General features: G+C 48.6%; 1 protein-coding gene across 2 annotated transcripts; it reads left to right on the plus strand.

Moving 5' to 3' along the window:
- Positions 1-865: 865 nt before the first annotated feature.
- On the plus strand, positions 866-18,895 carry LOC111141764 (spalt like transcription factor 4). Of its 2 annotated transcripts, none has more exons than XM_022494567.1 (4): positions 866-1,010; positions 11,701-14,040; positions 15,146-15,426; positions 18,426-18,895. In XM_022494567.1, exons 1-4 carry the CDS (start codon positions 881-883, stop codon positions 18,843-18,845), a joined length of 3,171 nt encoding a protein of 1,056 aa, XP_022350275.1. In that variant the 5' UTR covers positions 866-880; the 3' UTR covers positions 18,846-18,895. The 2 variants fall into 2 exon arrangements, with proteins under 2 accessions (XP_022350275.1, XP_022350276.1); XM_022494568.1 differs by having other exon boundaries at positions 881-1,010; positions 11,701-12,720.
- Positions 18,896-26,903: the final 8,008 nt, after the last annotated feature.

The raw sequence follows: 26,903 nt of genomic DNA on the forward strand, positions 1-26,903 counted from the left end.
TCTGTATTTAGTATCCAGTCATTTTAGAGTAAAAATAAGCCCCCAAACCAAAAACCAAGGTCGCACGGTAACAACAAACCAATCCTTGTGAATATGAACCCTGGGGCTATTATTTAGCATTTAAAGGAAATAAACCATGGTGAGAGGATAATCTGAAATTTTGGAAATTCCAAGGCCACTTTAAGAGGTGAAATGCATTGGGAAGGTTGAATAAACCACCATTTTCACTCTTCTTCGGGCATCTCGAAATTCCGTTTAAACATTTCAGTCAAAAATAAGATGGAAGGAGACATATATCCCATCTCGGTTTTTTGTTTGTAGGTTTTTGGGTAGATGTAAAAATTCGGAACCAAACTACTCCACAGAAAAGACCTTCCCACCCCGGCTTGCGCGGATATCAACCTTACAAAAGTAATTTTTGGAGCACACGACCAAATGCGCTCGTCCCAAAACTTTGACGGATGCTCCTAGTTTTTAATAAGCCCACAATTATTTTTATTCTTCTCTCCAAGGACTCGGATAGCTGGAGCGAGGATGGGTCCCCCTCCGATTTCGTGCACGATCCAGCCAATCTGAGCCCGGATGCTAATTAGTTGCGCTCCCCCGATGAACACGCCTTTGTCGCATGTAGGGCCGGACTACAAAGCCCAGAATGCCTCGCCCCTCCCTGATCAATGAGGGCTTATTTAAATGATCTCTGAGGTCTTGGACCCAGGCCAATCAGCTGTCAGGGCTCATGATAAATCGCAATGCATTATTGATAATAATAATTACTGGGACATGCGCGTTCCGGCCGAAGGGGGGTAAATTTCCTAACTCCAGGAATTTGTGCGGAGTGGGCAAATAACCGCGGCTCTCCAGGCGGCCCGATGCTCGCACCATGTCGAGGCGTAAGCAGGCGAAACCCCAGCACATCAACTCCGAGGAGGACCAGGGCGAGCAGCAGCCGCAGCAGCCGGCCCCGGAGTTTGCAGATGCGGCCCCAGCGGCGCCGGCGGCGGGGGAGCCGGGTGAGTGGGGCTGGGGCGCGCGCCGGGGGCGGGCAGTTTTCCGGACGTTCGCTGGACCCTCGAAGGCGCGAGCTTTGGGGAGCTAGCGGCTCCCAGCGCAGATTCTGGAACCAAAATTTGGGGTCTCAGTTCTAGGGAAGGCACGCTCGCCCCCCCCCGCCCTTGTTAATTTTACACTTTACTGCTTCCCTCTCTTGTGTAAGTTTCACCCCCAGGTCTCGCTTCTCTTGTTGTAAGATTGACCCCCCCCCACGCCGTGTCCCTCGTTCCTGAAAGGTTACCTACTCGTCCCTTGCTCCCTCTCTTAATTGGTTCCACTCCCCTCGCTAGTTACCTCTCCCCCACTTGTAACTTAGGTTTCCCTCCTCCCTCCCTGGCGCCGCTTTTAAAAGAAAGACCCCGGGGGTCCCCACCTTTTCCTTCACCCCTTGGGAGCTCTTCTAGGAGGCTGGAGAAGGAGCGCACCCCTGGAAGACCCCCCGGGGGGAGGGCGATCTGTTGCACGCGCCCTTCCCGGGCCAAGCTGGGGGAGGGGGGCGCGACCTCTCCCCATCTCCGGGAGCTGGGGTGCGGGCCACCCGCTGACGGGATTGGAGGGCCCGAAGAGGTGCGGGAGAAGGGCACAGTATTTCCCTTTTTAAAAAAATTCCTTAGGGCTTTGGCTTTTTCTCCCCGGTCTTTGCCGCCTGCCGATCTTCGCCCTAACCTTTCGGGGCCTGACCTCCAGCCATCTTTGATTTCCGACTTCCTAAAAATAACCGCGGCCAGCCGGAGGGGTGCAGGCCCCCAGCGGCCGGGGTCGCGGGCGCGCGGCAGCTCCTCTGGGGTGCACCAGCCTGGAATTTTGCGGGGCTTTCCTGCGGCGCCCGGCTTTCCAGAAGCGCGCCCCGGGGGCCAGGGGGGAGAGGTCGGGCCAGGGCTGGGCGGTCGCGGCCGGGGCGAGCTCCCGGGGCTGACCCGCCCCACGCTTCCGCGGCGAGCGTCTCCGGGGTCGGGAGGCGTTCGGGACCCCAACCCCGCCGGGAGCGGCCGGGCAAACTCCCCTCCTCCGGGTCACTTAACCGAGGAGGTTGAGGGAGCGAGTCGATTTCCCCCCTATCTCTCCTCCGTCCTGGCCCGCCAAATTGTCGCCTGATAAGTTTCTAGCTACGCGTGGGGGGAGGGGGCGTTGTTAACCTCGACTTGGGCCTTGTGGATCGTTTCCCCTCTTCTCCCCGCCTGCTTTCTAATTTCTCAGCCTCTGATGGGGGTGTGCACTGCTGTCCCAGACACTCCAAGCCGTAACTCTGGTAGGAAGGCTGCGCTCCTTTTTTGCTACCTCCCCCTTTTTGGGGGTAGGGAATGCAGTATGTTTCCCAAATTTATAATAAGTTAATATAGATCCCTGCGACACCCCCCCACCCCCCCGCAAATAACATTTTTTTCCAGGGCAAATTAAAGAGATCGTCTTGACGAGGGGCGGCTGTGCGTTTTCGGGGCGTCTGATGGTCAGGGCTGCCGGCACCCGAGGTCCCAGGAGAATGGACTCTCTTTGTGCCTTGGGTTGGGGGGGTGGGGGGGAAGAGCATGGAGAGGCTTAGTCGGTCGCCTGGCCCACCTGGAACAAAAGGGTTAACCCTCCGCCCGCCCGCTTCCTCCCGAGAGGAGGGGCGAGCTCCGGGCTCTGACCCCTCCCCTGGTTCAGCTCTGACCTCCCCATTCTCGTACCCCCTTGGTTTTTGGTGGGCGCACGCAAGTGGTGCTTTTGGTGTTATTCGGCACCTTTGCGGGGAGCTTGTTACACGGCGGCTTCTTAAATTACGCTGGTTGGAGTGTACAGTCAGTTACCCGGGGCTGGGCTTAGGATCTCGGGCATGACTGTGCGCCCCCTCCACGATTTGGGCGGGGGGTTGGTTCGCTATTGATCGCTGGGGTTGGAGCGGACCGCCGAGTTGCACGCGGGCGCCCCCTGGAGGCCCAGCCTGGAGCCGCACGCTTTGCTGAGAGGCGGGTCCCCTCACAGGTACCGGATCACACCTGAAGGGTGGGACGGGTTGGGGGGGGCGATGGAGAGCGCCGGGCGGGGCCGAAGGACGGGCGCCCCTGGGGACTCAGAGCAGTTCCTTGCCGGAGCCCTAGCTGTACCTGCTATTCTTTGCCAAGTCTTTGGAATTCTTGCAAAGAATTCCTTAGTCCTTGAATGTATTTGCAGAATCTTCGTTGCCACCATGGGACAGAAGATAGTTTCCTCAAGCAGTACGTTTTAACGGCTGCATTTTGCATTTGAGCAGCCTGTACGTGTGTACCTATCTATATATTATATCTGTGTAGCTATAGGGAGAGATAACATGGATCTGTAGAGGTAGATGTGTATATACCGATACGTATGTGGAATGTATAATTTTTTAAAAACTAAGATTGGTCCAGTCCTGTTTTTGCAAAACCAACTTGAGATCCTCTTGGAAAGAATGCAGTTCTTGGGGTGCCTGGGTGGCTCAGTGGGTTAAAGCCTCTGCCTTCAGCTCAGGTCATGATCCCAGGATCCTGGGATCGAGCCCCACATCAGGCTCTCTGCTCAGCGGGGAGCCTGCTTCCCCCCCCCCACCCCTTCCTACTTGTGATCTCTCTCTGTGTCAGATAAATAAATAAAATCTTAAAAAAAAAAGAATGTAGTTCTTGAGGAAAATGGAGTTTGGAGATCAAAACATCTGCAGGTGGGCAGTGGACTCATGCTACATACGGGAAAATTAGCATTTTCTCAAAAGAGTTTCGAATGCCCTTTGTGCCAAACTGGATTACAACCACCAACGATTAAGATTCCCAAGTTTCAAGCAGCCGCCTAGCCCCACTTTCTAAACTGAAATGACCTCCTCTGGCTGTAATGATTTTGAGAAGGCGGCCCTCGGAAGTTCCGATTTTAATTGCGGGAGAGAGGGAAATCTCCCTGATAGTGGCTTGAATGTTGGAGACCTACCTTCTGTGTTCCCATCTTCGTTTCCGATAGAGAAAGGGGCTCCGGGCAAGCGGAGTTCCGTTAAAAATAAATTGCACAAGTCCTACGTGGTCATTTCAGCCTCCCCTGGCTTCCTCATGGTTGGGGAGGGGGCAGTTGGGGAGCCATCTTGGGAGGCAGGAGGAGGAGTTAGAACTTCCTCTTTTTTAATAAAGTTAGTGCATCCATTCCAGTGTGCACTGCCAAAACAAGCCCTCCTACAAGCAAGAGATCTTACAAGGCTCTCTGCACATCCATTCCAGTCTGCACTGAATAAAGTTAGTGTTCTGGTAAGGTTTTAGAGATGACCGTTCCAGTCTGGTTGTAGGACTTTCAGCTGTGTAATCTGGAGACCTCGATTTCTCTGAGCTTTTGAATTTTTCTTTTATACAGTGGGGGTGAAGAGCCCTGTTCAGATCATTTCAACTGCAGAAGTCCCCCTATGTGCTGGGAATGTGATTTGTAATCAATTTAGTTCAACATAACAGTGTTTCAGTTTTACTTCATGCATTGAGATTGTTCACAAGTGCCCATTGAGATCATTCTGTGGTGTTTAACTGTAGCCTGCTGAGTGCCAGTGACGAGGCTGGGGACCTCTAGTACATGATCTTTAATTCTCATTTGTACTCATTTTAGAGTAAACAGTAGCCCCGGGTTGAAATGGTTTGCTCATGGTTGGTTTCAACCTTTTGCTCCGAATCCACGGAGCTGCTTATCATGATCTGACTCTGGTTGGTTATGAGATGGGATTTTCCATCCCTTCCTTTGATGAAGGAGCCCTGATGAGTTTTTAGTCGGTGGAGTTTGACGATCTCTCCTCCCTTTTAATGTTTGAGATGTGCCTTTTTCGGACTTAGATTAAGGGGTCTTTGGGGAGGAGACTTGGAAATAAAATAAGTGTTTGCATGTCATGCTCTGGGCCTTAGTGCCCTGGAAAAGTCATGGGGAAGAGTTCAACAAGTTCCCCCTTTATCAACCCTTTACCTGTTATACTTCTGATTTTTTTTTTTAAAGAAAGCATCTGTACCATTTTAAAAGGGTAGATGTGAACAAGCACTGCAATGCTAGTTACCCCCATCCTTCTCCCCCCCCCCTTTTTTTTTTCAAATGAACTGCTTGACCGTTGGTCTTTTGTTGAGGGGAGAGGGTGCTCTGTAGAAGGGGACAACACAAGCCCCTGCCTGCATGGAGTTTACAGGTTTGCTTAAAAGAAGAACTCCAATTCTTCTGGAAAATAGGACCTATCTCTTAAATGTGTAAATAGCAGAACCCAGACACATTAACAGCTGTTACAGCCTCCTTTGATTATTTTACTGTTTCTCCTTCTCATCAGAGTCTCTGAATTTTGATCCAACACTGTTCTGAAACAAGTTTTTAGCTCTTAATTAAGTAGAACTTAATTATAGCTTTAATCTGCTATCTGTGAATCGAGTTAAAGCCTTGTTAGTGTTTCTTGGTTTCTGAATTGAGATGTAAAATTAAACTGGTAAATGGGCACTTTTTTTCAGCCGGTTCAAAGGACATCTCTTTTCCTTTTGTTTTTTCGGTAAGCAATTATCCTGTGGGTGGGGGAGGGTAGAAGATACTGTATACTTTAGGTAAATCTACTCATTGTGGTTCTTTTTAATACAGAAATGGGGGAGAGGAAAATAAGCTTGAGTCAGAATGCTTTTCTCAAGATTATACTGGTTTTGTTTTTTAAGCATTTTGGAGTTGCAGAGTTTGATTGGCTTCTGGTAGATGAGCTTTTCTTCTCTACAATAGTAAGAGTATTTTCTATCCATTTGGCAATGATTGAATCTAAGACCCCTGCTGGGTTTACTGCATTCTTCTAACTTATTGGATAACTAGATGCTGAGAGATAACATTCCTAAAATTCGGAGTGGGGGTGGGGTGGAAAGATGGAAGAACGAGTTGCCGGGTAATCTCTCTGAACTTTGCCTTTTTCCCTTTTGGGAAGGGGTAACTTAAGCATAGCAGGCAATTGTCCATAACCCACTTCTCTTACTCCCGGGCAGATAGGGCTTTGGTGTTTGCTCGTGGTGGTCTGGATGGAGAAGGTCCGTTTTACTGCACATGCGTTCAGAGCTGCTCTGTTTTAAGACTCAAGTGGGATGTTGCTGGCGTTGCATCCAGCCCACAGAAGAGGCCAGCCTGTGTATACAGTGACGGCAAGCTGGTATTCAGGTTGTAAATCACTCTTGGAAACTGTTAGATCCTTCTAGTGCGGGGGTGGGGGGGGTGTTTAACCATTTTTGTGCCATAGCTTCCTTCTCCACAGAACGTATTTCAGTGCAAAGAGTAAAATACACAGAAACACCAAGGAAATAGATTGCACTGAAATAACAGTTATAGAAACCAAAAAACATTTGTGATAGAATAATGTGCTTCTTTATGATCGCATTAAATAAGATTAGCACATCTGGTCAGGTAACCCAGAATTTCCAGTAAGGCAGCAGCATTAACATCATAGGAAAAGATTGGCTTTCTGTTGGTGATGAAGTCGCAGGTTCTGCAAGTACCACTGTGGTGTGTCTCCTACATTTGTCATTGAAAGTCAAATACTCTATTTTAGTTGAGATTAGTGAAAATAAAGATCTCATTTTTGTTTATTACCTAATTTCATGGACTCCAGTTTAAAAATGCTAGTTTAGAAATTGCTTTCTCAATGAAGGAATATTGTCCCCAAGGGGGTGAACTTTTTTTTTTAAGATTTTATTTATTTGACAGAGAGATCACAAGTAGGCAGAGAGGCAGGCAGAGAGAGAGGGAAGCAGGCTCCCCGCTAGGCAGAGAGCTGTACGTGGGGCTCAGATCCCAGGTGCCCCTTTTTCTTTTTAAAAATTTTTGGGGGTGTGTGTGAACATTTTCATGAGGGGATGGGGACAGAAAACTTGATTTACAGTGGTTTTTGGCCTTCCTAAAGGACCATAGTGCACATACAGATATACAATATATTTGTGGTATTAAAGTTTCAAGGTGAGGGAGGAGAGGTAGTAGTTAAGAAAGCTCTAAAAGCCTCCGTAGAAGGATGAAATGGAAAAAAAAAAAAGTGAGAAACTGCTCTAGAAGAAGCAATGATAAATGAGGCCCCTAAGTTTAGCGCCCTTCTTGATGGTACTTAAGAATACAATCCCTGGTCGCCTTTTCCTGGTGAGCAGTTTCTTACCTTGAGCCACTTAATTCTGTCTGAGCCTCAGTTTGCACATCTGCAAATTGGGCCCGAGGACACTTGTCTAAGATGTGGCTGCAGAGATGAATGGGTTAAGGGAGCATGTGTTTTGCTGGAGGGTGGGGTGGTTCCCCTTACAGACCCGGATGGTATTCTTGCATGCGGCTTTACTGGAGATTTCCAGAAGTTAACAGTGGTTGAGTCTAAGGGTTGAAACATGCTAATGAAAAAGAAACCATAGTACAAAGGTGGACCCTTGTAAAATGTTCTCTCCCCCCTGAGTCCCCAGGCCCACACTCCAAGAGCTAGCGCGCAGCCCCGGTGTCTCTTACTGCAGACCGAGGATATTCCATGTGCATATTTGTATCTTTATCCACAAAGGCAGATGGGACCAAAGATCTACACCCCGTTCTCTTCCTCCTCTTGAAATAAATCCGGGGCGGTTTCCCTTTAGAACACCACAAGTAAGAGATCTGCTTTATTTTTTTGTAGGCTACAGACGAATCCCTTTTTCTCTGTGCCCTGACTTACTTAACCGGAGCCTTCCTGCTTGGCCACAGAGTGTACCTGTTTTTGCTGTTTGTTAATAAGAGAAATGTATCCTTATTTCATAAAGCGAATTCCTAACAAGGGTCAGAGGAGAACTGCAGGAACCAACGTGATGTTGCTGAGTGCTGCGATGATGTTGCTGATGTTGCTGAGTGCTGCGGAAGGAACTGTATCTTTCTCTTTCTGTGCACCTCCTGGCCATGTGTATTTCCCTGCCAAGGGAAACTTGTTAAAAGTTGTCCTTTTTAAAGTTCTTGACACATAATTGCCAGAATTGCTTTTCCAGAAAGAGTGCTACATAACAAACACTCCCTCTAACACCTCACTCCCAATCCTGGGAAAGTAGGAGGATAGGTACTGACTGTATTCTGGGAATTGACAAGAATTTTTAACTTGACCCTTGAAATATGGCTGGGATTGGGAACTTAACCTGTCGAACACCTGGAGGGTAGCAGGGATGTGTTTTGTACTAGTGCCTTTTTTTTTTTTTTTTAAGATTTTATTTATTTATTTATTTATTTATTTACTTATTTATTTGATGGAGACATAGCCAGAGACACAAGCAGGGGGAGTGGGAGAGGGAGAAGCAGGTTTCCTGCTTAGCAGGTGTCCGGGTGCAGGGCTCGATCCGGGGATGCTAGGATCATCATGATCTGAGCTGAAGGCGGACGCTTAACGACGGAGCCACCCAGGTGCCCCTGTGTACTAACTTTTCAAGTGACTTCCAGAAGTTCCAGAAAGATGGTAGTAGCATGTGTCCTCATCCCTTTCCCCTTCCTTGCCAACCTGACCCCTTAGGCTTTTCTGTCCTGCCTGGGGTGTCTTTGAGAGGAAAGATAGTTGCAGTCTCAACAGAAGAAACATGATGGTAGGAAGTGTAGGAAGGAGGGAGGGTGGGTGCTGCATGCCTGGGTTTTAATATTGGCCCTGCCCTTTATCACATGTATTACTTGGGCAAACTGATGTCCTCTGTGCCTCTGAAATACAACAGCCCCTACCTCAGAGTTGTTAGAACCTGTGAGTTGTTTAGAATTACGCCTGGCAACATAGTAAGTGCTCAGAAGTTAGCTATGACTGATTTTTAATTGTGTTGCCTTGGGCAAGGCACGATCCTTCAGTTTGTTTCTCATTTGTCTTGTGGGGCAGGTAATTCAATAGATTGGGTGAGTATAGTAGGGGGCACCTAGAGGTCCCCGGTCCGACCTGCAGACAGAACATCATGGTCATCATTTCACCACCGGTCGGATCCCTAGCTGCCCTGTGGTGTGCCCAGTAGGAGGTGGGATGTGTTGGTGAATGAGTTAGGCATTCAGTGACGGTTGTTAGGAAAGTTTTGTTCCCCAGTTTCCCAGCTAAGATAGAAGGTGTAGAGAATAATGTTCACTGAACTCCACAGTATCTGCACCTTTTTTGCCAGATTCCATCCAGGATGGCTTCGGGCACATTAGTAGGTATTTCACAAATTTGTTAAAACTTTACTGAACCCAGGCATACCTACCGCATGAGGTTGTCACGATTATGCTTGTTCTGGGCAGATCCTGAAGGGTAAGGCTTCCATATCCAGCTTGATCACAGGCAAGTGCTGGGGTCAGCCCTAACCTACTTTCCCTACACTGGTGGGTCAGACCTGTTAGTGGCTCTTGGCTCTTCGTCCCTGGCCCACCCCCAACCCACACAATACCTTACAAAACTTCATAGTGCCAGGTCTGAAATTCATAAAGAATGGGCTACCTTATGTAAATTTTAAAGAATTACTTTTTGAAAGTCGGAAATCTGTAGATCTTCTCAAGAGAAATACACTTTCCTGGAACACCTGCGTGGCTGTCCGTTAAGCGTCTGACTTCAGCTCAGGTCATGAACCCAGAGTCCTGGGATGAATCCCCCATCCGACTCCTTGCTCAGCGGGGAGCCTGCTTCTCCCTCTGCCTGCCGCTCGCCCTGCTTGTGCTTATAACTCACTCTCTCTGGCAAATAAATAAAATCTTAAAAAAAAAAAGGAAATAAACTTTTCTTTCAAGATCACCTCCACCCCCATACTGTGGGGGACTCCTCAATCAAACCCCCATGGTTTTAGGGACTGTAATCACCCAAGAAGGAGTTGAGAGGCAAAATATATTAGTTGGCTTTAAAAAGTAATAATTTATTTAAACGTGAGATGTATCCTTCTCGGCCTCTCTTCCATCCATTTGTACATTTCAGACATGTTGTATTTTAAACAAAAGTGGTCACATTTTACGTATTTTTCTGCAGCCTGTTTTCTTTCACCTAACTTCGTCTCCATGTGAGAGCATCCAGAAGTTATGCCATTTCTGTTAAAAAAAAAACACACACATAAAACAAACCAAAACTGTTCTTATATGGATCTTTGTATACATGTGCAATTATCTGTTGGTTTAGATCCTGACTCTGAGGTATATACCTCTGGTTTCTCCGTGGGGGAGTGTACCTACAATTGGATAGCCAGGAAATGAGAACAGTAAAGTAGCTTGGGGGACTTTTCACCTGACTTCTTATTTTCAGGACCCAGATGTCCAGATAAAAGCCGCAGTCTCAAGATGGGCATTTTAATATGCAGGCTTCCATTAACCCTGAATAGGGTTATAGGACCCAATTACAAAAGAAATCCGGAGACCAATCCTTTCTACGAATGTAACTGCCCAGAACAGGAAGGTGTTTGATTTTGTATTATTTCATTTCAGATACATTATAGGAATAGAAGTTGCAAGTAGAAGTTGCAGTGAAACCCATCATTCCCATCCCCTTTCCATTCTCAGGCTTCTCTTTTTATATAATGGCTTGTTAATATAGTGTTCACACCAATGAGACATTTCTCTAGTTTTTCATGATCTGTAAGATCCAGTCTTTCTTTCCCTATGGTCACAGCCGTCTTTGAAGATGCAATCTTTACTTTTGTCAGTGTCTCATGAAAATGTTCCTAGGATGGGGCGCCTGGGTGGCTCAGTCATGAAGCCTCTGCCCTCGGCTCAGGTCATGATCACAGCGTCCTGGGATCGAGCCCCTACATCGGGCTCCCTGCTCAGGGGGGAGTCTGCATCTCCCTGTCTAGCTCCCTTGTGCTTGGTTTCCCTCTTTCACTATCTCTCTCTGTCATAAATAAATAAAAATCTTTTTAAAAAAAGAAAATACTCTTGGAATATCCGCTTGGCCTTCCTGTGTAAATGGACCCAGTGTGCTGTTCTCTGTATTTTCAGTGTTGGCACCTTGGAACTGGGAAGGTGCACTTGTCATGTGGTTCCCTTTCAGCGGCCCCGGCGTGGGGATGAGCAGCCGTATTTGAGCAGGTTCCCAGTGTCATTTATATTCACTGCGTGAGACCCACTGGCCTTTGCAAGCTCGCTCTGAGTGGGGTGCAGAGCTCCAAGGGAACTATTTTAATAAAGAGAAGTTGTATGAATTTCCTAGGGTTTCCATAAACTATTGCTGCAAATTGGATGGTTTTTAAGCGTAGTTCATTCGAATGGTTCTGGAGGCCGGACACCTGAAATTGAGGTGTCCATGAGGATGGTTTCCTTCTGGAGACAGGGGAAAAGGGTTTCAAGCCTCCTTTCGGCTTCTGGCAGTCCTGGCTTAGAACCCCGGTAATTCCTTCCCAGGGCCTTACTTGTTCCATCTCTCGTTTCCCTGTCTCTTCAAGAACATCAAGCAATGGGTTAGGGACTCTCCCAGTTAGATTTGTAAAGATCCTGTTCCCAGTAAGTTCACATGCACAGGTGCTGGGTATAAGGACTTGGACATACTTGGCGGCCCCGGTGGGTGGGGTGGGGGTGGGGGGTGGAGGGTGGAGGGGGTTGGGCACAGTTAACCCACTACACAAGTGGTTAGTTGGTTCCGACCTCTGGAGGCCTAGTTCCCTTTTACAGTCTTCTGCCTGTTTGGACACAGGAAGGCATCTGTATGGTGAGTTGTGGTTCTTTCCTAGAAAGAGTCCCCGTGCCCCTTCTTAGGCACCATTCTTAGCTTGTGCTCTCTTGTCCCAGGTACTCCCATGAACCCCCCGGGGAGTGGCAGTGAAGCCAGCAGGGATGGCCTGACCGCAAAGAGGACCCGTCGGGAGGAGACTCACATCTGCGAGAAATGCTGCGCGGAGTTCTTCAGCTTCTCCGAGTTTTTCGAACACAAGAAAAATTGCACTAAGAACCCCCCCGTCCTCATCATGAACGACAGCGAGGGGCCGGTGCCTTCTGACGACTTCTCCGGGGCTGGGCTGAGTCCGGGCAGCAAGGAGGGGCCCAGGGAGGACGGCGGCGGCGGCGGCAGTGGATCGGGGGAGGCGAAGGAGAAGCTGGGCGCCGAGCCTGTCGTGTACCTGAAGACCGAGACCGCCCTGCCGGCCGCGTCCCAGGACATAAGCTACATACCCAAAGGCAAAGTGGCCAACACGAACGTCACTCTGCAGGCGCTGCGGGGCACCAAGGTGGCAGTGAATCAGCGGAGCGCGGACGCGCCCCCCGCCCCCCTGCCCGGCGCCAGCAGCATCCCGTGGGTCCTGGAGCAGATCCTGTGCCTCCAGCAGCAGCAGCTGCAGCAGATCCAGCTCACGGAGCAGATCCGCGTGCAGGTGAACACGTGGGCCTCGCACGCCCTCCACTCCGGCGCCGCGGGGGCCGACGCCCTCAAGACCTTGGGCAGCCACATGTCCCAGCAGGTGTCGGCGGCCGTGGCGTTGCTCAGCCAGAAAGCCGGAAGCCAGGGCCTGTCCCTGGACGCCTTGAAGCCAGCCAAGCTACCTCACGCAAACGTCCCTTCCGCCGGCACCGGCGCCGCGTCCCCGGGCCTGGCGCCCTTCGCCCTGAAGCCGGACGGGACGCGGGTGCTCCCAGGCGTCATGTCGCGCCTCCCCGGCGCTTTGCTACCTCAGGCCCCAGGCTCTGTGCTCTTCCAGAGCCCTTTCTCCACGGTGGCCTTAGACCCGTCCAAGAAAGGGAAGGGGAAGCCACCGAACGTGTCCCCCGTGGAGGTCAAACCCAAAGACGAGGCCGTCCTCTGCAAGCACAAGTGTAAGTACTGTAGCAAGGTTTTTGGGACTGATAGCTCCTTGCAGATCCACCTCCGCTCCCATACCGGAGAGAGACCCTTCGTGTGCTCGGTCTGTGGCCACCGGTTCACCACCAAGGGCAACCTCAAGGTGCACTTTCATCGACATCCCCAGGTGAAGGCGAACCCCCAGCTCTTTGCTGAGTTCCACGACAAAATGGCGGCGGGCAATGGCATTCCCTATGCACTCTCTGTACCTGTCCCCGTAGAGGAGGCGAGTCTCTCTTTAGACAGCAAACCTGTCCTTGTAACAGGGACCCCCAACATAGGGCTACCTCAGAATCTCTCATCAGGGACTAACCCCAAGGACCTCATGGGCGGCCCCCTGCCCCATGACCTGCAGCCTGGGCCTTCTCCAGACAGTGAGGATGGATCCCTACTACCTGGGGTGGGGCCACACCACAGTTCCCCAAGGGTTGGTGGCTTCCAAGGGAGCGGGACACCTGAGCCGGGGTCCGAGACCCTGAAATTGCAGCAGCTGGTGGAGAACATCGACAAGGCCACCACCGACCCCAACGAGTGTCTCATCTGCCACCGGGTCTTGAGCTGCCAGAGCTCCCTCAAGATGCATTACCGCACGCACACCGGGGAGAGGCCTTTCCAGTGTAAGATCTGCGGTCGGGCCTTCTCCACCAAGGGCAACCTGAAGACGCACCTCGGGGTCCACCGAACCAGCGCGTCCGTGAAGACGCAGCACTCGTGCCCCATCTGCCAGAAGAAGTTCACCAACGCGGTCCTGCTGCAGCAGCACATCCGGATGCACATGGGCGGCCAGATTCCCAACACACCCCTGCCCGAGAGCCCCTGTGACTTCTCGGGGCCCGAGCCCATGATGGTCAGCGAAAACGGCGGCGCGGGTGCCGTCTGTCAGGACGACGTTCTGGAAAGCATCGATGTGGACGAGGTCGGCCCCCAGGATGCCCCCGGGAGCTCCTTGAAGGTCCCCATCCCTCTTCCCAGCGTCCACTCGGTGTCACCCACGCTCGGGTTTGCCGTGACGGCGTCCCTCGATGCCCCGGGGAAGGTGGGTCCTGCTCCTCTCGTCCTGCAGCGGCAGAGCAGCAGAGAGAACGGCTCGGTGGAGAGTGATGGCCTGACCAACGACTCGTCGTCCTCCGTGATGGGAGACCAGGAGTACCAGAGCCGAAGTCCAGATGTCCTGGAGACGGCGTCCTTCCAGGCGCTGTCCCCAGCCAATAGCCAGGCGGAAAGCCTGAAGTCCAGATCTCCTGATGCTGGTGGCAAGGCAGACGGCTCCGAGAACAGCCGCACTGAGATGGAAGGTGATAGAGCTTTGGATTTAACTTAGGTCCATTTTGGGCACAAGGTCCTCCAAAAGGAACCTGGGTTGAACTTGGCAAATGGACAGTGTGGCATGTGCAGAGCAGCTCTTCTGTAGGGCAATTAGCCTCTCGGTGCTTCTGGGTAGAGGGGATTCGTAACTGCCTCTGTCCGAGCACTGACAGCCTTCTGTTTATGGTGGTTAATGCAGTTTGGGTACGGACAGCACACTTGCCAGTTTTTAACGTCTGTGGTTGAGCCCCAGGGAGACATTGGGTAATCTTACGGAAATGATCCAGTAGAAGAATGTGTTTGAGAACGTAAGCACTGCTTTTTGGCCACTGAGATAAGCCGTAGTTCCTTGATTCTGAGGTCCCACTCCCTGTTGCAAGGTTCAAAGATGCATAACATGGGGGGGGTGAGGAGGAGAATCTGACCCATTTTAAAATGCACGTACAAAACGGGTGGGGTACCCGTTGATGTTGTTAATGGTGAAATGGGGGAACAGCTGCTGAGAGAATGAAATAAACCTGGTGTCTGGGCGTGCCTTTTTTTTTTTTTTTTTTTTGGTTGGGGGGGGGGGGGGGGGGGGGGGGCAGCAAAGCAAAGTTCATTGAGCTATAGCAAAGCGGTAGCACAAAGCTCCCAAGGAGGGAGGGGACCTGAGAAGGTTGCCCTCTGGGCATAAAAGATAACTTTTTCTTAAAAAATAGTTTTTAGGTATTTATTCTTAAGTAAAACTCCACACCCCACACCCAACATAGGTTTGGAACTCACAACCCGGAGATCAACAAGAGTCACGGTCCTCCACCCTCTGAGCCAGCCAGGCTCCCCTTAAAGATAACTTTTTATGCAGGAACTTGAATTTTAGGTGTTTGTGTGTTGCCTGTACCCTAATGCCAACATGGTGACTTCCCCCAAGTACTTGAGCTGTTACTCCCTGGGCAGGTCGATGTGCCAGAGAGGAAGGCTGCGTCTGAGGTACACAGTTCGCAGAAGCGGTTTCCAGGCTCTCGGTGGGCAGTTGTCATCAGAGCTCTTTTGTGGTTTGAGAAGGCATGAATATGGGATGATAAAGGTCTGGGGTTTCTTTTCTCTGGATACTAGGTCGTAGCAGTCTGCCATCGACGTTTATCCGAGCCCAGCCAACCTATGTCAAAGTTGAAGTCCCTGGCGCCTTTGGTGGACCCACGACCATGTCCCCAGGCATGACGCCTTTGTTAGCGGCCCAGCCACGCCGACAGGCCAAGCAGCACGGCTGCACACGCTGTGGGAAGAACTTCTCCTCAGCGAGCGCCCTGCAGATCCACGAGCGGACTCACACGGGGGAGAAGCCTTTCGTGTGTAACATATGTGGGCGAGCGTTCACCACCAAAGGCAACCTGAAGGTGCGTTTCTCGGGGGGCGGGGGGGATGTTGAGCAGCAAGTCTTAATTGGTGTTCATCTGTGACGGATTCTTCTGTTAAGAACAGAGGGATAGGGGCTCCTGGGTGGCTCAGTGGGTTAAAGCCTCAGCCTTCAGTTCAGGTCATGATCCTGGGGTCCTGGGATCGAGCCCCACATCGGGCTCTCTGCTCAGTGGGGTGCTGCTTCCCCCTCTCTCTCTGCCTGCCTCTCTGCCTTCTTGTGCTGTCAGATAAATGAATAAAATCTTTTTTTTTAAGGTTTTATTTATTTATTTGACAGAGATCACAAGTAGGCAGAGAGGGGAAGGGATACAGGCTCCCTGCTGAGCGGAGAGTTGGATGTGGGGCTTGATCCCAGGACCCCAGGATCGTGACCTGAGCCGAAGGCAGAGGCTTTAACCCACTGAGCCACCCAGGTGCCCCGAATAAAAAAAAAAAAAAAAAAAAAAAAAACAGTGGGATACCATATAGTCAGATCTCTAGCTGGCTCCCAAAATAGGCATCGGAAGGTACGTTTTCTCATCACAATGCTGCTCAAAGTGGGATACCTTGTGCCGTCTGTCTGAAATTGGTCATTTCCCCCCCAATCTTAGCAGCACAGGAGATAGTAATGCATTTTGCAGAGGATGCTTTTCGAGGAACGGGACATGAAGTCTTTTGGATGTTTCTGTCTTGTCAATACAACATAGTAGTTACACGTAGGGTGGTTTTTCCCTGATACTGGGGTAGACCGTGACTTCTCTCTACAATCATTCAGTAGCTGGGCGAGATCCAGCCTGGAGACAGACGATACATGGTGCGTAGTGTAATATGGTGTTGATAAGTCATTTATCGTGTATGTGTACAGACTCGGTGATGACCCTGTGTGTTGGTTTCTGTTTTCCTGGTCTGCTGGGTTGAAGTACGTAACCGTGAATTAAGCGTATCTGATAGCAAGTCTCCAGGTTACCAGTTGTGTTAAAACCCAGTGGCTGGGTCCTTTCAGAGAATGGCCTATGACTATCCTTAGATTCCACCCAGAATTTATTGGGGAGATGGCGAGGAGACTCATCCACGTACGGACTAAAAGTGGCACGTGTAAGAGCAAAGGATGGGAACTGGGGATCTGGGTTTTTTGCCCTGGCCCCACCTGGTGGTTTGGGTGAGATGTTCTCGGCTTTCTTCTTTATTTCTCTCCCATGGGTAAACAGTTGAGTTGAATTCATTGTGGCTCAGGGGTTAAAACTTAGTCTTTTTTTTTTTTTTTTTTAAGATTTTATTTATTTGTCAGAGGGAGAGAGAGTGAGCGAGTGTGCTCAGGCAGGGAGAGCAGCAGGTAGAGGGGAGGGAGAACCAGACTTGCGGCTGAGCAGGGAGCCTGATGAGGGACTGGATCCCAGGACCCGGGACCATGACCTGAGCTGAAGGCAGATGTTTAACTGACTGAGCCACCCAGCCATCCCAAAACTTCAAGTCTTAATATATAGCCTTAAAGAGCTGTAAGACTATGTATCATTTAATTTAAAAAAGTACACATACTACAAAAACAAGCTGTGTTTTAATTTTGTCGTTGGTGAAAATGTCAAGGAAGGAGCACTAATACCGACTTCAGAAATCCAAAGCTTCAGTTAATTCCCAGGACCTGGGATCTGCCCAGGGAAGGTGTGGAGCTCCTTTCGCTGCACAAACGGCTTTGGGCAGAAAATGGCTCCTTGTACCTATTTCCCAGGCATGGGGATAATGGTAGTGACAATTTCAGAGTTGTCCTGGAGATTAAATGACTGGTATCAGTAATGTGTTTCCAGTTATGCGTGGAACATCTCAACAGCGTAGAGTGCTGAAGCGCAGGTTACTTCTGAGCCCACTGGCAAGATAGCTACTAGCTTCTGAGGGTGTTGGTGCGTTGAAATGAGGTGACCTGGGGCACCCGGATGGCTCACTGGTTAAGCACCTGCCTTCAGCTCTGGTCATGATCCCAGGATTCTGGGACCGAGCCCCGCATTAGGCTCCCTGCTTGGCAGGAAGCCTGGTTCTCTCCCTCTCCCACTCCCCCTGCTTGTGTTCCCTCTCTTGCTGTGTCTCTCTCTATCAAATAAATAAATAAAATCTTAAAAAAAAAGAAATGAAAGAAGAAAGAAATGAGGTGACCTGAGAAAATAGTGCCCACCGCATTTTTTGGAAAGGGATTTAGAAACTCAAAAGCCAGACAAGACCCGTCATTTTAGAAAGGGCGCCGGGTGGAAGGAGGTGGTATGATTTCTGTCATCAGAAGGCCTGCCACCCCAGAATGACCAGCGTTCATTCCCACGGTGGCCTTCTGTCACTGCCCCAGCAGGGCTTGCTTCTCTCTGTTGACGATCGTTGATGATGATCATTGACGAAGCCTGTGTTTGTAGATCAGTTTCACGAGGGCAGCATCTGTTCTGTTCAAAAGTTAGTTTTTAGCCCGGGTTTTTACTCAGGCTGCTTGGAGACCTCACGTGCAGTGAGAATTCGTCCTTACACACTTCGTCCAGTATTCCCCGATGGCAGGATTTTGCAAAAAAGCTAATGTGAATAGATAACATAACCAGGATATTGACATGGATGCAACGCCCTGGTCTTACGGATTTTCCCATTTTATTTGTACTCCGTGTGTGCCTGTGTGTCGAGTTCTGTGCAGTGTTACTACCTGTGCAGGCTGGTTCTAAACAGATTTTAACCGTAGCACTTGAGAAGGCTTGGTACACAGTAAGGGTCCCTGTAGTTGTTTATGGGGACAGAATGGGAGCAAATGTCCCCCGCTTTGGTTGTCTTTACTTGCCTCCAGGCAGGAACATGGGCCCATTGTTGCCAGATCTTGTGATTTTCATGCCCCCTTCCAACACCGTCCCCCAACACCAGAGAACAGATACCTGCATTTTGAAAATGTTCCAGTCCATCCACAGATGGACGAGCTTGCCGATATGCACGCTATCAAATCTCTGTTTTGGCGGAAACCTTTCTGTTCCTCTTCCCATAGGTCCATTACATGACGCACGGGGCCAACAACAGCTCGGCGCGCCGTGGGAGGAAGCTGGCCATCGAGAACACCATGGCTCTGTTAGGAACTGATGGGAAGAGAGTCCCTGAGATGTTTCCCAAAGAAATCCTGGCGCCTTCGGTGAACGTGGACCCCGTTGTGTGGAACCAGTACACCACCATGCTCAATGGAGGTCTGGCCATGAAGACCAATGAAATCTCTGTGATCCAGAGCGGAGGGATTCCTACTCTCCCAGTTTCCCTGGGAGCCAGCTCCATGGTGAACAACACCACGATCTCCAAGATGGATGGCTCCCAGTCAGCCATCAGTGCCGAAGTGGAAAAACCAGGTGCTGCTGATGGCGTCCCCAAACACCAGTTCCCTCACTTCCTCGAAGAAAACAAGATCGCAGTCAGCTAAGCTCTAGGAAGAGGAATGCTGATTGAAGGAGAAACGCAGGCAGAATGACCTCTGGGACTGTACTTTCTTCTCCCTTTTTTCAAAGAACCCATCTCCTCCTGTTTGTTTCTTACTGATGTGCAAATAATGTTTACAGTTGTGATCACAACCTCAGGCAAGTCCTACAATCAGATGTCAGTATGCTGCTTTGCAAAAAAAAAAAAAAAAAAAAAAAAAAAAAAAAATTTAAAAAAAAATTGAAAAAGAAAAAAACTGAAAAAAAAAAAACCCAAAGAAGAAAATACATACTAAAACAAATACAGACTAGAATTTCTTTAATTTTGGAAAGAAGCGGGTCTTGCAAAGTAGCTCTGTTACTTGGCGACAAACTGTATACATAAAAACCTTTGTACAACCAAGAGTAACTATTTCCAAAGACTCTCCCTATTTCAAGTTGGAACTTACTGAACTACAATGGAAAAGACAACTCTTAGCCTAATTTGGGGGGTGGTTACTAGATACTTCCCTGGTGACTGTATGCGGGTACGTGGACGTGATCTGGCATCTCTCTGTTTAGGGACCTGTGTTTGACCCCCAAGCCTCCTTCACCCATCCTTCCTTTTTTTCCTGAATGTACTTTTTTTTTTTTTTTTTAAACTAAGGTTGTAGAATTACAAAATTCCTTCAACCTTGGAACCTTAAATAGAATGCCCTCAAATGGACTGCGTTTAGTCCAAAGGGAGTTGATGTGTGTTGCTGCTTATTTAAATAACAGTTCAGTTAGAGCCCCAAGAGTGCCAATGTACTGCCTTGCTTTCCAGATGCCTCCTTCCTGAGCCACCAGGAGAGGTGGGCAGCTGAGCAGGGACCCTCAGGTGACTTCATTTGGTTCGTCAGTGCCTACTCTATTGAAGAACTTGGGTTTTCATTCTAGAAGAAAGTCACAGAAGGGCATGTTCCTCATAGGTTCTCATACTAATTTGTACAGAAATGTCCTTGGTGCATCTTAATGCCAAGTTACTATGAAGATTGTTGAGTGTTGCATGAAGGCTACGAAGTTGGAACAGGCAAGTCATGGGTGTGAAAGCTTTAATTTATCTACCTCATTTATTTTTTTATTTTTGTAGCCATAGCGTCTATTTTCCTATTTTCTGACCGCTGAAGTGTTCTCATGCCCTGTCTTAAACCTTGAGTTGATTAATGTGGTGAGAGCCGCCGGACATTTAAGATATTTTCTTGATTCTTTGGTTTTTGGTTTTTTGTTTTGTTTTGTTTTGTTTTTAAACTCCCTCCCCTTTTTGTATATGAAATGATGAAACGTGCTCTCATGGTTTAAAAAGGAAGGAGAAAGACAGACCTTAATGTCTGAGTGGAGAAATCTCCTGCTTTGTGGGGAAGTAGATCAAGACTGTTACCAAAAGTTTGTCTGTGTTATTGCACCTGACTTTTAGGATCCAAAAAAATTTTTTTTGCCACATTGTGCCTTTCCTTCTGGAATTGTATGTTGAACATAATGCTAGTAACCTGTTTACACTGTGAAGTGGATATTGTTACAGAGAACACGCCAGAGCCTTTCTTACTGTTAAGTAATGCCCTTGTGAATGTATAATCTTTGGAGAAACCCTGTAGTTTTACCTGCTGATGCTGTCTTGTTGGAGAATAAATTTTGGATGGTTTTTTTTTTTTTTTCCTTCCCCCCCACCACCAGGCGTGTATGAGTTATTCTGGTTCGTTTCTGCTCTAAACCTGAGAACTCTTCACTTAAGCATCATTTTGCCCTCAGGACCCTCCAGGTCCTAGAATCGAAGATGTATGTGCATATGGTTACATCCATTCTGTCCCCGTTTTCTCATGCGCACAGATAACTGCTTGTTGCTTGGCATCTTTTTAAGCCAAAAAGTTCTGTTAGAGTAAATTTATTCTAGAGAACTCCTGCTTGTGACCACAGGAGGCTTATCATACAGGAGATTACCCCGTAACTGCCCATCCTAATCTGGTATGAGTCACTGGGCAGAGAGACACACCATTTCCTCCAGAATGGACTGCTGAGAATCACATAGGAGTTGGCACTTTATTCCAAGGGAAGATTGCATGAGAGGATGGTGGAAGAAATACCCACTAGGGAGAGAGAACAAGGACAAGATCAGGTTAGTGTCCTACTGGGAAAATATCCTGTTGTCTTAACCTTCTTTTGCAGTGTTTCTCTTTGCAAACCCAGTGGGAAGTACCAGAGTTAGGCTTGAGAACCTTGCAGATGTGGATGCGACCCCATCAGTGAATGGGTTCTCCTGACAGTCTCCTGACTGTCGAGGACGTTGGGGATTCCGTTCTCATGGCCTTTAACCTGATGTGAGCCCTGCTTGGCTACCTCCTTGGGAGGTGGGTGGCCTCTCCTCCCTCCAAGGGTTGTCCGTCCTTTGGCCTCAACTCACCTAAATTTGGAGTGAGGTAGGCATTCCATTTACTCTGAAAGCAAGATTAACCCGGCCCTTAGATAACGGAAATCAAGTATAAACCCTTTTCACACTGGGAAGTACTTAATTTGGCAGAGCGGGGAAGCAGGCTCCCTGCTGAGCAGAGAGTCCGTTGAGGGCCTTGATCCCAGGACCCTGAGATCATGACCTGAGCGGAAGGCAGCGGCTTAACCCATTGAGCCACCCAGGCGCCCCTCGTAAACAGTCTTGATCATCATTGAGGGATAGTGTTCCTCCTGGCCAGTTGACCTTGGGGAGCTTCCTACCGGAGGGATCGATGGGGCAAAGATGGATGGTTCCACATGGTTTGGCAGTGGTTTGTGTAAGCGTGCGTTTTGTCTGTGTGTTTCATCCGCCCTTAGTTTGAAGCTAATTCTCCAGGTTGTGGTGTGAGCACTATGTAGAGTCACGCTCGTTGTTTCTGTTGAAGGAGCCAGAATGTAACCAGTGCAGATGTCACAAGACTTGGTCATTTGAGACCTGCCTACCTCTTGGTATTTCCTTTACGGGTTCCTTGTAGTCAGACTCTGTTGTTGAAACCTGATGGGAGATGGAAATCTCAGCTTACCGACTTTAAACTGTCACTTGTAGCTCAGTGTGACTGGAAGGTGGGGGGGATAAACTCCGTATTTCCCCCTGACCCTCTGCCTTCCGTTGGCACCCCTAGAACCTGTTAGAAAAGTGTTCTGGGGAAGGAACTGTTGCTTTGTTGCAGTCGTGTTTGCAGAGAGGGTCTGGGGAAGGTCAAAGAGGAGGCCCCTTGCTCCAGGTGGAGATGGTGCCTTGTTTGATGGGCCCACCTGGTCTGTCAGCTGTGCAGAAGGGGAGGGCAGTCTGGAAGGAAGGTGGCGGTTTCCCTCTCCGTGTCTGGGAGCACTGGGTTGAGCCAGGTGACATTTGAAAGTATTGAAATGGCTGCATGTTTACAGGAAGCCCTTAGAGTTGTTTCAAAGGCAACCCTCAGAGCTGCAAGACCTGCTTACAATGCTGTAGGTGGCTTGAGCCCCAACTGGGAAGTTAATGCCTGTCCACATCCATAGAACATCAGGAAACAAAGTCAGGGGTTAGGGGACATGGGTACACATCTAGTCTGCAAAGGATGGGTTCATGAGATCACTGGCTGGTCATTCAGGAAGGAAGTTCAGGTCAACACTTAGCCTGGGTACCCTGGGGCAAGGTAATTTATAGGACCTTGGATACCTCATCTGCGAAATGGGGAGAATATATTTGATTGATAGGATTATGGCGAGAGCATGAAGAAAACCTGGGACGCAGGGAGCGTTCAGTATGGCAGTCTCCCTTGTTTCTCCTGTTGGGCTCAAAGTCGACACCATCCTTAGGGAGAATTGTCCCAACCCCGGGGGCAGGTGGATCCTGATTCAGTGTGTTGAGACCAAGGAGGAGGTCACCTAGGTCAGGAGATGCCCAGCAGTGGGCAGCTCCTTTATCTTGAAGATGATGGTTATGTAGCTCCTTGCGTGTGTGCAATGATGAATTTTCATCATTCCCTGATGGATTGCTTTCCAAGCATAAGGTGCAAGGGGAAATAGAGGCTTAGTCGGGGTAATTTTTTTTAAGATCTTTATTTATTTGACAGAGATCACAACTAGGCAGAGAGAGAGGAAGGGATGCAGGCTCCCTGCTGAGCGGAGAGCCTGATATGGGGCTCAATCCCAGGACCCTGGAATCATGACCTGAGCTGAAGGCAGAGGCTGTAACCCACTGAGCCACCCCAGTGCCCCACGTTGGGGTAATTTTTAAGATGGGTTTTCACATAGCAACTGAGTTTCAACAGGGTTCATCCCGTTTCATTGGTTCCTGTGTGTGCGTTTGACACCCCCCCCCACCCCGCTGCCGTTGACCCAACCCAAGATCTCCCGATGCCCGTGGCCGGAAGTGAAAGTGGCAGGATGCTGCTGCTCTCCTAGACCCTCATTCCTTGGTGTGGTACAAGTTCATTCTGGGTGTCAAAAAGCCGTATTTTGGCTAAGCCTGTGTTTCTGACACAGGACTCAATCCCAGGACCCTGGGATCACGACCTAAGCGGAAGACAGATGCCCCCAAATGTAGTCATTGAAAGAAGGCACTTTTTCCTGTGGAGAAAGCTGAAGGTCTTTGTAGAGCCTTGATTCTACCAGTTCCCTCAGTTCTGTTCTCTTCTTTAAAACAAAAGCATGAAGCGCTTAAATAAGGAGTGCCCATTTCTCTCAGATTTTATTTGCGATAGAGCTGGCATGTGCAAAAGTGTACACGGGTTGCGGGGGGGAGAAGAAGGGAGAGAAGCAGTCTCCCCATCTGAGCTGAAGGCAGACGCTTAACTGACTGAGCCACCCAGGTGCCCCAGGGATGCCCATTCCTTTTTGAAAAAAGAAATTTACTGTTTATTGCTTTTGCATAACAAAATACATCTCTTTGGCCATCTATTTTATTTGAGGTCACAGGCAGTGCATTACTCACAAATGGCAGAGAATGTCCTTTATCTTCCAGAAAGATCTAAAAGTAAATGAGTCTTGAAGGATGTATACATGCAAAAGCGAATTTTCTAAGGAAAGCTGGGGAAAGGTTTAGATAGAAAATTAAAGTATGTTTTGCTGTAAAATGTAACTGGCAAAGTGGCATGACCCCAAATACGAATTATGATTGTACTGAATTTGTGTGTGTGTACATGTATATATATGTATATATATATATAATTTTAAGATTCCCAGGCACCCCTGAATTTGTACTTTTAAAATTGAGGTGTATGTCACATTTATTAGTGGCAGGTATGACATAATGATTCGGCATTTGTGAAATGATCACAGAGATTAGGAATGCCCTTTTTTTTTTTTTTAAAGGTTTTACTTTTTTATTTGAGAGAGCACAAGCAGGGGGAGAGGCAGAGGGAGACGGAGAAGCAGGCTCTCTCAGAGAAGAGGAAGTCTGATAGGGGACTGGAGCCTAGGACTCCAGGATCATGACCTGAGCAGAAGGCAGTGGCTTAAGCAACTGAGCCACACAGACGCCCTAGGAACCCATTTATATTAAAAGGAAATGGGTTGGCTTTCAAAGCAATCAGTCTGATATGCCCAAAGAAGCCATTGTTTTTGGTCAAATATGGCTGTTGTGTATGGTTTTACGATCTTAGCACACATGAAAACCCAGACTTATGCCTAAAGGAAAAAATCCGGAACCAGAGACACCTGGGTGGCCCAGTCGGTTGGGCATCTGTCTTCGGCTCAGATCATGATCCTGGGGTCCTGGGATGGAGTTTTGCGTTGGGCTCCCTGCTCAGCACAGAGCCTGGTTCTCTCTCGGCCTGCTGTTCTCCGCTTGTGCTCTTTGTCTCACGTGTTCTCTCTCTCTCTCTCAAAATTCAAAAAACAAAAAACAAAAACCCTAGGTCTGTATCATTTAGCTTTAACCTGTTCCAACTATTCCTGAATATCAAAAGAAATAAAGAGCGTTAGTTAAACTAGGCCAAAATCAGGATAAGGAAGTAAATTTACCTCTCAAAAGTGGGCTTTGCAATTGTGGTATTTAAGATAAGATCTTGCAAATATGTTCTGAAGAAGCATCAAGCTCTGTGTTTTATTAAAGTCAAAAGTATATTTGGTGGCATCTGGGTGGCCAGTTGGTTAAGTGTCTGCATTTGGCTCAGGTCATGATCCCAGGATGCTGGGATCAAGTCCTAGGTTGGGCTCTCTGCTCTGCAGGGATTCTGCTTTTCCCCCTGCTCATTCTCTCTCTCCTCTCTCTCTCGCATGTGTGCTGTCTCTCAAATAAAGTCTTAAAAAAAAAGTATATCTGAAAGTGACCCTTTTGGGAGAAGAAACATCCCAAATGGCCTCCAGAACTGTCCCCTCCCCTATTCTTTCCACTCTCCACGCTTTTGTAACAACTATTTTAAGCAAAGAGTAAGTTGAAAGGAATAGGGGCGTCCTAAAGACTGAGGCACCAAACAAGGATGAAGTTAATTTTATGCCGACTGGATCACTGTGGGTCCTTAAAAGCCATGAGGCCGGTGGCCCTCCGGGTCCACTGGTATGTGCTCTAGCTAGACCCAGTGTTGAAGACACTTGTCCCCTTTTCCTATTTCCCATAAATCCGTTTGAGGTTTTTTGTTTTTGTTTTCTAACATGTGCTGATACTTTGATGGGAAAAATTATTTCTGCTAACTTCTTGAAATATCCTGAGGTAATTGACATGACAGAGACCAATAATACCTTCATCTTCATTTTTCTCATATGGCAAAGACCCCAGAGAAAAAAAGGGGACGCTCAGGGATTTTCAGATCGCCGCCCTTTGGGATCATGCAGGGCAGTGAAATTAAGGGGGAAATCAGAGGGGTCCACTTAGGTGGCTAATGTTCTATTTTTATCGAGTAAGGAGGATTAGCAACTGCACAATGTATCTTTCCCATCCACATGGCGTTTTGCTCTCTCAAAATGTTTACTTGTGGATTTGCTGTCTACGCTTATGTAATATTTAAAAAAAGGAAAATCATGGCTCCTACAAATAGAAAAGGACATGTGTCAAAGATTTCACGAACAGATTTACAGCCGATTCAAAAGACAATCAACCCCGCCCCCACACCCGCCACCCCACTCCACTCCCCAGGAAAGCAGGCAGTCAGGACCACGGAAGCAAAGGCACACTGGGATCTACAGGGCAATGCTTACATTCCACTGGATAAAATTCATCTGCATTTCTATGGGCAAGAGTCATGTGTATTACAGCAGTTTCTCAACAGAGTTGTGAAATAAGACAATGAAAGGCACAGGTTGCCGGGATAATATCTTCTAGAAGCCAGCAGTCCCGGACACCAGAGAGCAGGGATTGTGTCTGTCTGTTAACTGTATCTCCCCAGTCCCCTGTACCCTGTACCCTGTACCCAGTACCCTGAACACTGTAGTTCCTCCGTGAAGATTACTTGAGTGAATGACTGTTCTGTGGCATCTTCCCAAAACTCCCTATGTCTTTTTGGAGGTAAAAACACTACTGTACAAACCAAGTAGTATTACTAAGTCCTAGGTAGATACTGTTGCTTCTGGAAAGTTCTTGAGTTATTTTTCAAAAGGGGGGTCGGTGTGTTTCAGGGAGGGGAATGATGAGATTAGTGTTGGACACAGCCTTGCTAGACATTTAAAAATAATTTCACCTCCCATTCTGGCCTGGTGGGTCTCAACCCTCCAGGACATTTTGCCCTCCAGGACATTTCACAATATCTGAAGACATCTGTGATTGTCACAACTGGGAGGGGGGAGGGGAGCCGCTGCTGGCTTGTAGGGGAAAGCAACCAGGGTACTGCTAAACATCCTACAATGCACAGGAAAGCCCCCAGGATAAAGGACTATTCAGCCCACATGTCAGTAGCACCCAGGTTGAGCAGCTCTGCTGGAGGGAACACCTAGAGCCTTCACCCAGAATCATTCAGAAAGAAGATTCCAGGCACCCAAAGAACTTCACTTCTCCCTGCAGCTGGAGAGCACCCAAAAGATTTGTAATAATTCTGAGTTCCCAAGGCGCCTGGGTGGCTCAGCTGGTTAAGTGTCCGTCTGACTCTTGACTTCGCTCAGGGCATGATTTCAGGGTTGTGGGTTCGTGCCCTGTGTTGGGGTCTGCA

This window comes from Enhydra lutris, unplaced genomic scaffold (assembly GCF_002288905.1).
Source record: "Enhydra lutris kenyoni isolate GAN:26980312 unplaced genomic scaffold, ASM228890v2 scaffoldscaffold6, whole genome shotgun sequence".
Taxonomy (NCBI): Eukaryota; Metazoa; Chordata; class Mammalia; order Carnivora; family Mustelidae; genus Enhydra; species Enhydra lutris.